Below are 13759 nucleotides of genomic sequence, written 5' to 3'. Positions count from 1 at the left end.
GCAGCTAGCAGCTCGCAGCTCGCAGCTCGCAGCGACTTCAGTTTCGATTTATGCTACGGGGAATGTGCCATAAATCTAAGCGAATGACAAACAATCCGAAGGCATTCATCGCCACCGGCAATTTGCTGGCAGCTGTTTGAATGAAATGCGTTTTTAACATCGACTTGACGGCCCCAACTTGCGGTTTTATTCAGTTGAAAAAATCATATAAATATACGTACACGTGAGAGGAGAACAAGTTAAGGATTGGGGCGATTTCTTGGGCCTTAAAGCAAAAAAATGACTCACAACGAAAACAAAGACTTCTTTAAATAATATACTCTTCAATGTGATGTATTTTTCTTTTTCTCAAAAGAACCACAAATAACTATTTGCCTTTAGATAAATTCATATGTCTAAAAGGGAAAGTGAAAGCGGCTATTGCAATCATCTCCTGAGCACATCTTTTAGCCAACTTTACTCGTTTGCCATTCAAGATTTATGGCTGAACGGAGTACAAGATTTATTACGGGTGCGGGCAACACAAAAAAATCAGAGAGTTTTATAAATTACAACGATGCTGGTGAATTATATAAGCATTTAAATACAAAAGAGATCTAAATTAATCATTTTTTACACAAAAAGTAACAAGGAAAATAACAATAAATTTTAAGCACAGCCCAAAACATATAATTTGGGCAGTTTTTACAAAAAAGAAGAGAAAAATTACTTTTTATAAGAAATTTTTGTTCAAATTTGTTACCCTTACATATGTTATTGGTATAAGGAATTCAAAATTTGATATATATATCTTGAAGATATAAGATATTTATCAACGAAGTTCCCTAAAACACAAGCCGAAATCCATCACTTAGCTAATGACCTGTAAAATTCCAAAATTCCTGCTCCATTTGCATACCCGCATATGGGGAGACCCTCTTAAAACTACCAAAGTGTGCCAAATTTAGAAAGGCCAAACTGGCCACTCGAACTAAAGATAAGCCAATGCGGTCTGCTAATGAGTTTAGAATACCGAAAGGCTATCTATCGAATTAATTAAAACTCGTTCCAGAACTTGCACAGGCCAACCCAGAAGTTAGTTCACACGGCAAAACCAGACAGAAAGATAGTCAATCTATTAAGCCAAATGAAACTAATATAAAAGACTAACTAAAAGAGAGAAAAAATCAAAAGTTGATATAGTAAATCGATTGATAGACCCGTTCAGCCAGAGCAGTCAAGACAATTGCTCATAAATCACTGGGAATTAAGTCATAATCTGGTATGTGTTGAGGAAGTGACTCCAGATGATTGATGTGCGGTCATTGAGATTCCAATTCCGATATTTTTCCTGCCATTGACAGAGCAGCAAGTTCGTTTCCTGAGTCTTTCGTTTGTCAAAAGCGGCAACCCACTAATTAAAGCAACCAGCAGCACACCTATTTATTCGATTCGACATTACACGGCTGCGACTCTGTCACAAATAAACAATAAGAGTGCGAAAAAATGTTGAAAAGAAAAAACTCTAGCGGGAAAAATGCAAAAATGCTGGTCGCGAAAATGCAGCCATGTGCAACAAGCCAAGGAAGCGGCCCCAAAAACAAAATTTCCGCAATTTCAAGCGGCAGAAACCGCAGAAACCCAGCAACAACACCCAGCTAGTTTTCCTAGAAACAAAACAAAAAAACGACTAAGAGTTACATAATGAAATAGATGCGCGAAATGTGCAATACAACTTCCACATGGGGCAGATGCAACCGCTACAAGAAAACCAAAGAAAAAAGAAGCCGAAACTTGCCAAACTCTCGAGGCGGAGTCGTCGCGTCGCGTCTGTCGTCGTCGTCGTTGACTTGGGAGGATTTTTCGGGGGATTCGCAAACAAACAAATCAAACCACCAATTGAACTCGTTTGCTAGGCTATATATATATATACCAGACTTATATATATATATATGACCAAAAAAGATACAAAACCTATGCCGAAAGATACAACACAGCCACCGTATGTCGTGACCAAATTTGGCTATGAATTTACAGCAGCCCCACTGACAAGAAAAAATTCACTTTCAAATGCTGTTTTGCCATTTTTATCTTCAAATATTTGTACGGTTCTCCGTTACGATTTCTGGTTATGATTTAAACACCCTTTAGTGGTAGGGTAGTTAAAACTTAACCTCAAGTTATAGTGGTTAAATATTTGCTTAAATAAAAGTTTTTATTCCTGACATCAAATGACTCAACTACCTTGCCAAGATTATTTTGTATTTTCCTGTTTAAATAAGTTAGGCACATTCTTTCAGTCCAACTTAATTAAACCTAATAAAAAGCAAAGTATGTCAGTAAAAAGTATGTTTAAAATCCTAGTTTACAGCTCCATAAAAACACAAAAGTCTTGGAAAATTTCAAGGGTATCCATGATAAACTTTCAAGTCACGGCTTTTTGTTTTCATTTTGTAGATTAATTTTTGGTGGCTTTCATTTGGCTGGCAAGCGCTTATGGAGATCGCGTGTGGCGATAAATTTAGTTTACAAAAGGAAAACGTTTAAAGTTATAAATTGTTTTCCAAAAGGGTAAACATCGGTTATGAGCCAGCCTAACAGTGAATTAGTCTCAAGTGGCTAATAGAAATGGCCTTCATGCAATAGCTGGCTTAGTATTTGGATGTCAGGGGGGGGTTATATAAGTTTTAATTTGACCGCCAAAGTAAATGAACAAACTACAAGTAATTGTTAATAAAATTAAAGGTTCTTGTGAAATGATAAAGTTGATTTTATAAATAAGTTAAAATAGTTAAATTTTAGATCATTGGTGCCTAAATTCCTTTAGGGGCAGAGCATTTACTAATACAAATATAAGAAAGCGTGCACACATTTAGTGACGCTTTTGTAAACCACACAAAAGATGTACACTGAGAGAAAGAAATACACTTTTTGGTGCTAACCAATTCGTCACTCATTTCATTGACCCGCAATGCGAAATAAACTCGAAAGTGCAAACAGAAGTTATAAGGAATGAGTTCCAGTGCAAGCGTTCAAGGAAGATCCAGGAAGAACCAAGAACAAAATATTTTACAGTTAGCGACGAAATGAAACGAAAAGAGGAACACTAAAAATTGTTGGTGGAATACATCGGAGAGCGCTCAAAGCGAGGGTGAGGAAGCCCATATACAGCGAACACAGAACATAGATAATGGAAGTTTAAATCAGACTTTATGCAGCTCTAAAAATGTTCTTGGCACCTTAGAATGTCTATTTAACCCTATTGTCTCATCAATTAACAACTAATGAATTGGTTTAATTAGTAAAACAAATAAAAAATGTTGTAATAATTAAGATAAACTTACCCGGTACACGCCATCGACGAGTTTTGTAACTTCCTCGGCCTCCATTGTTGCTGCTCTGATATTTGGCCCTCCTGCCGTTGGATGGATGAAGTGGATTCAAGTAGCCGAAAAACCCGGGGCTACTGATCGATAATGATGAATTGAGCGACCGAAAGCCGTGTATCGAAAACTCACTTGCAGCCCGAAAATAAATTCACTTTCAACTGCAGCGCCCAAAGGCCGCCGATTCAGATTCAAACAAAGTCGCGGCCTGCACTCGATTTTCACTTTCTAAAGTGGCACAACACCGAGACACCCGGGGGAGACACCGAAAAATGACTGGAGTCTGAAGACGAAGACCCCGAATGTGGCAAAGACGTTGAACCGGGCCCAAAAGACTCGAATTTGGAGTAAACTTGTAACTTTGACTTTCGTTGCAGAATCTTGGAAATCTCGTTTCAATCGACTCTTTTTTCTTTTCTTTCTCTGTCGTGACTTTCTTTTTGGCGGGCAGACGAAGACCAACCGCACCACGTAACGCGATCCAGGCAAATGAAATGAGTTTTGAGTTTGTTTATTTCAGTTTCAGTTTCGGTTACTGTTCCTCTCAACAAGTTTTGTTGGGTCTTCGGGTCGTGTTTGTTGTTTGTAGTTTGCCGTTTGCCCAGTGACTTATCAACAACTTGTGGCTTCGGCACGTGATAGAGCTGTTCGTGGATCTGAAAATAACAGAGAGAATCGGAAGTTTAGTCACTCAGCTCATGGAAATCCCTAAAATTGCCTAGGCAAAAATGCCTGGCAACAGGAAATGTTTAATCGATACTTTGGTAAGGATTTTTCACAGGTTAAAGTTTGTCAAACATAATATAAAAGTCATATTACAAAATTACTGAGCTTAAAAGTATAATCCCTAACTATGAGCAAACTCGACGACCTGCTGTCCAAAAAGAAGACGGTTGTTCCCGTTTTGGACCTCAGTCGCAGCAATATCCAGACTGTGGAGGAGTTCAAGCGACTTTTAGAAAAGGTGCCCGACTACAAGATGCGACCGGTAAAGGTGCGCGCCGAGGAAATAAAGATCCGGGAGAAGGACTATGCCTTCAAGATGCCCAAAAAGGAGATGCGAAAGTTGCTAAGGGCCAATGGAGAACGAGAGGCGATGTACACCTACGCAGACCCTGTGCCCAGTGAAATGAAGGATGTGGTACTGATGGAACTCTGTGCAGTGCCCATCGATTGGAAGATGTTGACTACTCTAAGGCCTAAAAACAAGCAGGAGGAGGAGTACTTCAGCCGCATGGTTGAGATGGGAAAGTTGGAACTGAAGACAGAGGCCCGAGATCGCCGAGAGTTTGCACTTAATAATTGTGTCAAGAAAATCAAGAATAAATCTGGAATTGTGGAGTCTCGACTTATGACCTGCGAGTCTTGCGGCGAGGAAATGTGTTGTGGTAAGTTAGAGATTATATTAGTTAGTCAGTAACACCAACTAACATAATATTTCTTATTTAGGCAAGACTTGCGGCGACTTTAACTACGATCTTTATATTCGTGTCGAGGCCAGAGTGGTTAAGCCCAAGCCGGCTGCATTGTCCTCCAACAAGGCCAAATTGAATGGCCGCAAAAAGTCAACTGTGGCCGGAACTAAGATCAAGGTCAAAAAGTCCTCCAACAAAACCAGTTAGAAAAGCTTTAGGGAAAATATTTACCTATATTTATCTAGACTTATTTGCTATTAGATTTTTCATATATTTAACAGGTTTTATAAAATTTATTCGATCAAAAAGCTACTGGAATTTACTTTTATAAACATTTCATGCCATGTGTAACATTTGATAAAGTTGCTAATTTGTTAATAATGTTCATGCCTTTATTATCCCAAGGTGTTAAATAATGAGGAACCTAAACTTAATTAAAGGCAAAGACTAAATAAAACACTAAAAATGTTGGGCATTTCCTCTTAGCTTTTATTTACAACTTATAAATCAGGAGTGTTCAAATTCGCCTTATGGCAGGGAATTCACTAATACAAACATTAGAAAGTGTGCACATATTTAGTGACGCTTTTGTGTTGGTTTGCAGCTGTGCACTGAGAGAAAGAAATACACATTTTGGTGCGAACCAATTCATCACTCATTTCTATGACCCGCAATGCGAAATAAACTCGAAAGTGCAAACAGAAGTTATAAGGAATGATTTCCAGTGCAAGTGCTCAAGGATGATCCAAGAAAAAAACGAAGAACAGTTAGCGACGAAATGCGGAGAAAAGAGGAACACGAAAAATTTTTAGTAGAATAGCGCCGCGGGCTCGCAAATTCTATGGGCGAGTAACCCCATATGCAGCGAGTATTTACAAAAACAAACGAGCACTTCACAGCATAGGCGATGAACACCCATGTTATACTTAAACAAGCATTTTAAGTCATTGTAACACCAAATATTAACTTAAATAATTGCATTAAAAAATCTAATAAAATTCTTTAAATTTTTTTTAGTAAACGTTTAGTTACAAAAATATTGCTTGGAAGTTTTTCACTTCTTACAAACACAAATTCCTATGCTCCTTTCTAACGAATTCCACTTAACATCCAAACTGTTAGCGAACAGCTTCAAAAATGTTGTAAACTGCTGAAAATAATGATCACAACTCAAATGCAAAATAGTAGAAATTTTTGACCATTTTTTTTTGCTTGCTCGACAAGCGATACTCGAGTGTTTTATTTACCGGTCAGCAGCATAAAACTCAAAATGAAATGGCTAAAATATTTAAATTGCCAAAGAGCAACACAAGCGAATGGCCATTAAGACAAAGTCAACAAGGTAACAGGGGTTCTCGGTGCTCGGTGGTCTGGAGAGACTTGATTATGGGTAAGTAGAGAATACACTGAGAAAAATTGAACTTCCTTGAAATTTGATTGATTACAAGCTATGTCTTCAGATTATTGCTATAGAAAAAATTTATTTTCTATATAAGTTTTCAGTAAAATGCTCATTCAAATCCAAGAAAATATGTTTTTAAAGAGAAAAGTGATCAATTTTAGTTTTCCATTTTCATTGACAAACAAAACCTCTTTGATGACAGATTTTTCTATATTTTTTCTCCACGTAATACAACGACTGAAAGGCGCCTGCGGCTATTTCGATGCGTTGGCGACATCGCTCCAGTGGCAAACAGCCACTTACAGCCCACGAATCGCCGATACAGCGACTTGTGCAACAATTTGTGCAAGTCTCTGCTCTCGGCCAGAATTCAATGGCCATGTCTCAGGCAGAGCCTGTGTCTCCGATTCTCCACTTCTCCTGGTTGCCCACTTCTCCAGTCCCATTCTCAGTCCAGCAAGCTGCACAGCTTTTGATTACTAATGAGACTGAGTTCGCTTTTGAGCTCTGTCAGATGGACGATGGTAGCAGCTCTGATTTATGCGGTTTATTTATGGAAATATCTATTCGCGTAGAAATTGAAAATTTACTTTGAATATCAAATTTATAGCCTGCTGGCTGGCACACACACAGCCGGGGGGCCAATGCGAAGTTTGGCTTGGAATCTTAATTTGATTTTGATTTTCTTACAACGAAACTTGCAATTAATTGAAGAATGTTGAGGGTAAATGGAGTATGTCAAGATTGAATTACCAAGTTTATTTATAAAAATTGAATGCAAGTTTAATGATTTTCACATACAAAATAAACACTTATAATTTTTAGCTAAATATAGATAGGTTTTTAATAAATAAAAACTTTAATGCCTGAAGTCTGTTGACTTTTTCCTTTCTTTCTTGACTTATCTCCTCTCAAGATGTCATTGCTTTACTTTTCATTGTTGTGTGGGCTTTGATTGTGGCTTCCAAAATATAATTATTGTAATTGAGGGAGAGATTTATCTTTTCCTCATCTCTATGCCCCTTCCCTGTATCATTTCCCTGCATAGACACAGGTCATAACTACAATTCACCTCGTATATCAGCTCAGATTGTTGACTTTTACCAACTTAATTGTGGAACCGAGTTTGAAACACCATTCCGGATGAATTCTGTTATTGTTAGCCACCATGGAACATGGAACAACAATCAACAGTCAGCATCAATATGTCAGCACTACGCCGCGGGTGACTTTCGTATCTTGGGGTCTTTCACCTGGCCAAAAAAAAAAAGACGTGTCAAGACGATTACGTAGGCACACGCGTCTTTAACTCGGATCTGTGTGTAACCGATCGGAAGATTTCCAACATAAACACGGCCGAATGAAAATAAAAACATGGCCCCGAAATGAAACGCATTTAAATCTTACGAAATACTCGATGTCGCATCTCTATATAGTTATGCAGATGCAAGATAAACACATACCAGATAAGCTGGTAAAGTGAGAGTGTCGGCCAGAAAGAAAGTTAGTTTTATTTTTCGTTAGGCTTTCGTCTACGTGATGTCTGGCAGGGCCACGCCCTACGGCCTTGATTAGAATTCCAAGTTGCCCGGCAAACCGAAAGACTTAGGCAACGAACTTCGCAGCAACTGCATTCTTTCGCAAGCAAGGTTAGCATCGTCACTGTGGTCAGCAGTGGAACTTGATACTGGATACTGCATTCTGTATACGACGACTTAATTATGCATCTGCCATGAAAATGTATGCAAAAACGGCGGTTGTCTATTAAGAACAAGGCCAGAATCGCCACTTGGCTGACTTAGCCAGAGAAAAATCAAAAATAACATTGCTGAGCTAAGAGTTGGCTGTGTGATTATTGGATTTTAATTGCTACCTTAACATTGGCTTTTTGTGGAGTTTAATTGGTTTTGGAAGTCAAGTAAAAAGTAACTTGGGTAATAATAATTATAAAAGAATTAAAAGATAAAAGAATTATACAAAAAGTAAGGTAATAAAAAGGAAAGATTTATGTTAAAAAAGGTTTAAAATGTCTTTTAAATTGGTTTAAGATTTCTGATTTTAAACTTAAAAGGAATAAAACTAAAATATTCATATAAAAATATCCAAAAATCTTAACCAAAATCCAACTGCCTAATAAACTTGTTTATTTGCGTGGGAAGACCCACTCCCACCGAAAACCAACTGCATCCTCCCTTCCTGCCAATGCCGTAAATCACTTGGAAAAACTTTCGCCAAATCGAAGAGCTGATGAGCAGTCAACGACCATTTTCCTGACAGCCTCGCAATACATGCGAATAATCGGGCAAACAACTTAAAGCAGCATGTCCAACATCAGTTAAGCCCAGAGAAGAAGATTGGTTTGCGAATGAAGAGGCCACTATTATCAAATGCTCATCATTAACATTTGCTAGCTGCTGCCTGGCTGTTGCTGGAATCTCGACGTGACGATCAAATTGCAGCACATGTGAATACACGTGTGCTGAGCTCAGTTGGACAAAAGGTGAGCCAGCTGAAGATGTTGCCGGCATATCTGTTGTTGTGAAAATAAAATTAAACTAAAGTCTGAAGACAATGCACTGGGCGAAGGGGCTGGCTCTGACTGTGGCAGATGCATAATCGTATCTGTGCGCTAAATTGCCGCCAGATAGATTTGCAAATGAGTCTTAGATACACACAGCACACAATAACATTGTTCAGCCATACCACAACATACCATAGGAAACTATATATATATTTTTACCTGCCCCTCACCTCTCTTAGCTCATTCAGTACCATGCAAATTGAGAGACTCGGCCTGTTCGTTCAGTCAAATTGGCAGTGAAAGTAAAAGTTTAAGTTATTTTTTTCACTCTCTGGGCTGTCGAACCAAGACCAAATCCCAAACCGTGGCCAAACGATTCGAACGCACATGAGCTGCCGACGAGACGGGGCAGGCATCTCGACTGACACTTGCCTTGCCATAAAGAGATGTAGTCCATGTTTCACCTCGCCCTGAACTGTGGCACCTCGAAGGCCCCCAATGCCCCTGAACCTAACCTCCCCCGCTGGCTAAAAGACCGCCCAAAACCATTTGCTTTTTGCAATTAACTTTTAACCAGTAAATATCTTAACAAATTTTTTTTAATAAAGAAAGTTGGCTTGTAAAATAATTATCGGAAATATAACTTAAACTTTACCATAATGGTAACAGAAAGTAATTTCCAATATTTAATAACTTAAAAATTTCAGTGGAAAAATAATTAAAAACTTGACAAGTTATTGATGAAATAAATTTACTAAGAAAGTCTAGAAACCTATTTAGGTTTGGTTGTTAATGAATTTATACATTTAATCATTAGCTATCTGAACTTAGAAGATCCTCATTTAGCGAAAATTATCTCTCTTTGGTCTAGCTTGGCTGTTCCATTAACCCACTGAGCTTGGCTTCTTGGCGAGAGAGATTCCCCCTCCACCCAGCTGGAGGCTGATCACCGGACACACCCAACTTGGGCCACCACCATCTTCCATCTCCCATCCCCCACACACAACCACATACCATATCTTCTTGCCTGAACGATCGTGACTCCATTTAGCCGTACTGCTCACGTACTGGCATCTCCTGTTTATTGCCATTGCGCTGGCGGGGAAAAAAGAAGCTCTCCCCATCATAAATTAGGTGCAGATGGAATCTCAAAGTGCCGACTCTAGTTTGTTGTTGGTTGGATTTTTCTCTGGGAGCGTTAATGGCCATGCCTATAACTTTGAACAGGAACTGCCTGTACAGATCGTACACCCACATCAAAGAAAATTAAAGAAAATTCCAAAGAAAATCGAATGGTCTTGTGATGATGATCATTATGGAAAGGTTGGTAAATTTAACTTTAACTTTAAACCGGAACCCAGCCAAGCTAAGTACTTCCACGTGCTGTGAGCCAAATTTGATTGATTTCCAAGCACTTGTCATGGGATTTTCTTGGCCTGAGCAGCGGATCGGTAGCTGAGACTCCAACTCATTTGTCCGCCCACTAACCAATCATCGGAATAGAGATACTCAGAGTATTGGGTCCTAAGACATGGAGTGCCAAAGTGAAACAAATCGCCAAACGACGTACTGACGACTGCGTCACCTGCAAGGAATGCGACCTTGAGCTGTCGTCGGCTATATGGGGCTGGTTGTTCAGTTGTCGTGACTGCCCAGGCCCAGACCCATAGCCAGGTAATGGCAAGCCGCAATATCAGAGAAATATCAGCCTGGGACAGACCATAAATCCGAGGCAGACTTGAGGCTTGAGCAGGGGTCTGCGGGCGGGATCAGAATCTACTTGAGATGAGACAAGACAAGACGCAGAAAATAGCGCAAATATCTCGCTCTCTCTCTCTCTCTCTCTGAGTGGCATACAATAAAACACGTTTGACGAACGATTTGATGGTGAAGATGAAGATTGAATATCTGTCAGATACATATATGTACGAATGTACGTACCTAGATTGGCAACCACAACAACAGCGATAAGTATCTTTGGAAGACGGCGCTCACTTTTATTTTCAACATTGCAACCGCACTAACCACAACAACAACAACAATGAATCAAAATAACAAAGATCAAATGAGAACAAAGACCCAGCAGCAGTAACGAGAATAATATCTCAGACTACTATATACTATAAAAAGTATCTGCCAGTACCATTTACTTTTTCCATTAGAAACTCCAGCTGGCAAGGCCAAGCCCCATGAGTTTGTCAGGCCCAAAAGTGATTCGCTCATTACTTGAATAAATATAAACAAATTTCTGATATTTTGGGGAATTATTCTGCCCAAATCAATATTTGTCTAATTATACGAAAATGACAGAGAAAAATGGGGATAAATATTTACATTTTTTGTGATATTTATTCAGTTAATAACTTTAGTTAAGTAAAGGTTTAAATTCAGTAAAAAAGATTCGAAATAAAATTCCTATAAAATTCTTTAGTTTATGGATTCTACCCGCCCTTTCACCTGAAACTTTCCCATTGCCTCTCGTTCATACTCCTCTCAAATCTGCGTCTCTAACGTTTTTCAAGCTCGTTAATCGACGCCGAAAAGGTGGCACAGTTATAAACCCCGACCCATGAAATCGTTTTCAGAATCCAAGTCAATGAACCTAAAAGACTGCTCAGCGTTTATTTATGCAGTCGGAGGCCCAATTAGTTATAGGAATGTCTTCGAAAAATAACCAAACCAAAAGCCACTGAAATATTCGATTTGCCATTCGTAAAAAATGCACAACTGATTAAAAACAAAATATTTGAGTAATTCTCCCCGCGCATTCTTGAAGATTTGACACAGTTTTGATTAGGAAAAACCTGTTTCGGATCTGTGTGCTAGAATTGGTATTAATATTTGCTGGCTTGCCTTTGTCTGTGTTTGCATTCCATTTGTCTCTCAATAACCAGTTACAGAATCTATAATTTTCGCTGAAATTACATTATGCAAATTGAAATTTGCATTTCGTTATTCATTGAATTTCTCTCCCTTTTTTCGCCTATCTAGCCAATCTGTCAATCTGTGATTATTTGAAAAGTTTAAGAAGAGGGAACTTGGATTTCTATACAGCTTGGAGTTCAATGGTTTGAAACGGAGTTCAAGGGATTTGCATAAATTAGCAAATGAATTCGCCATTTGATTTTGTAAGAGAGAATTGTGAAATCTCAAGAGATTATTACATCAATATAGCAGCTTGAACATGATATGAAGTTCTAAGCGATTACCTTTCTAAAAGTTATTCTTCTTTCTCTACCTAACCTTCTTAAGCTTTTCTAAAAAGGCTTTTCTGGGTTTCTATACCAAAGAGAGCAAGGCATTAAATCAAAAGCATAACCCCAATTATACCAGTTTTACGACAAACATTTGTGGCTTAAATTAGTCGTAAAACAAAAGACTCAGGCAACAAACTTGAACCGTAATTAAAGCTACGTGCCGAGCCTTATTAAACATTTCTGCTGATCTGCAAAGCCAAAGACCAAAAGAAGTAAACAAATGGCTTTTATTTTTCGGGGATCGGCTGTCGTAAAAATCACTCAATAAACCGACGGAAATGACTTGCTCTCCGAACTGGCAGAAGAAGCGGCGGCAAAAGGTAAAAAGTATCTTTCGGTCTTAAAGAAATTTCATAATTAGCCGCAGTGAAACCCGACGGGGCGCGACGTGAGCTAGTCAGATCACATTATCCCAGCAAGTTGAGATGAAGATGTACGCGGCAGTTCGTGCATTTAATTAGCCATTTTCACACATTTCACTTTCAACAAGCTGCCAAATTGTGAAAAGCCAAGATGCTGGACAGTTTGTTTTTGTCTCTCTTTTGGCTCAATGAAACGCAAAAAAGCCATTAGCCGATCAAGTGCACAAAAAGCGTAGGCTGCTTGACAAGACCGTTCATTGTAGCTATGTCTCTTTGTATCTATGTATCTATGTATGTATCTTTGTATCTTTGTATCTTGGTAACTGGTCATCTGTCGCTTCCTCTGTTTTGTGTGCCCACAGCGGTGAATTGCTTTCAAGTGGCCAATTTCTATTTTTTCCCTCCGCCGCTACTTTTTTTTGGAAATCTTTTCTTAATTGAAATTTCCCATTGCATTGAACTTGAAAGCTCGCAGACATTTGGCATAAATCTCAATCCGTCTGCAATGGCCAAAAATTCAATTTCCATTAGGCTAAAAAGTGGTCACATTGATTGGCAATCGATGGACCGACGTTTTGGCTTTCTCATTTGCTGGCCCGAACTTTGATTTCTACCTGCGTAATTAGCATTTTTGATTTGTTTGTTTGTTGTTGTTTTTGGTTGATTTGCATTAAAATCCCTCTGCCCACATACTAGAGCCTCGATTAAAAATAGAAATTGCGCCGAAACAGCGTGTGGTTAACTCATCCAAAGGTGATTTACAAACCTGTAATAGAACAGAGAAAAAGTGCTTGGATTAATGGCCATATAAAAGTTTCTAGAAAATGACATTGTCATTTAAAATATAAATTGCTTTTATTTATTTTATTGGCACTTGAAATGTCAAATATTTTTATTCCTCTGTGAAAGGTTTTAGAAAGTCTCCTCTTTTCGCCCCAACAAAATCTCAGCCAAAACCTCATTAAAAGCCAAAACTATTCTTAATGAAAAGCATTATATTTGGCAAAAGCATAAACCTCGAAAACTTAAATGGCCCCACTTTTACTTTAAGCTAGCCAAAACGATGCAATTTATTTGGCCAGGGATTTGCGAGTGGGAAAACTGGAGACTGTAAGGAATATGCAAAATGAAAATCCCATCAAGCCAACGAACGGAGATGGTACAAAATCCATCAGTCTACGGCAATTGCAGCTTAGCAAACGCAAATTGACCGTAATAAGCATTAGCAACTTCACGGTGCTATACGCTGTGCTGCCAATATTAGACGGCGCTTATTAGCCACTTAATAAAACCGAAAGGCAATTAGGCCTGACTGGCTGGTATTGATGTAAAACTGCAGACAAAATGATATAAATGCCACACTAATCAGGTAATAATAGTGTGATGGGGTAAGTATATATATGCATACTATATAGATTGATATATAATGACAGGCCA

The 13759-nt window shown here is 38.6% G+C and overlaps 2 protein-coding genes across 5 annotated transcripts in view; one reads left to right on the top strand and one right to left on the bottom strand.

Annotated features, from left to right (window-relative positions):
- The window catches only part of LOC108114247 (brain-specific angiogenesis inhibitor 1-associated protein 2), a 30349-nt gene that overhangs the window by 10046 nt on the left and 6544 nt on the right, over nucleotides 1-13759 (bottom strand). For all 4 annotated transcript variants that reach the window (XR_001772738.2, XM_017225136.2, XM_017225139.2 and 1 more), the window contains exon 2: nucleotides 3324-4021. Coding sequence is in view for 3 of the 4 variants with exons in the window: in XM_017225136.2 (XP_017080625.1) it covers nucleotides 3324-3368 (45 nt within the window). In the remaining variant the exon portion in view is untranslated. The remainder of the gene's footprint in view (nucleotides 1-3323; nucleotides 4022-13759) is intronic.
- On the top strand, nucleotides 4117-5283 carry LOC108114250. The gene is made up of 2 exons (XM_017225145.1): nucleotides 4117-4753; nucleotides 4815-5283. Exons 1-2 carry the CDS (start codon nucleotides 4219-4221, stop codon nucleotides 4985-4987), a joined length of 708 nt encoding a protein of 235 aa, XP_017080634.1. The 5' UTR covers nucleotides 4117-4218; the 3' UTR covers nucleotides 4988-5283.

Source organism: Drosophila eugracilis, unplaced genomic scaffold, assembly GCF_018153835.1.
Source record: "Drosophila eugracilis isolate 14026-0451.02 unplaced genomic scaffold, ASM1815383v1 contig_2154, whole genome shotgun sequence".
Taxonomy (NCBI): Eukaryota; Metazoa; Arthropoda; class Insecta; order Diptera; family Drosophilidae; genus Drosophila; species Drosophila eugracilis.
This window is presented reverse-complemented; position numbering and strand designations above follow the sequence as displayed.

Coding starts and splice junctions, on each gene's coding strand:
- LOC108114250 (XM_017225145.1), top strand. CDS start 4,219: ATGAGCAAACTCGACGACCTGCTGTCCAAAAAGAAGACGGTTGTTCCC. Junction 4,754..4,814: donor CGGCGAGGAAATGTGTTGTG/GTAAGTTAGAGA, acceptor TTTCTTATTTAG/GCAAGACTTGCGGCGACTTT.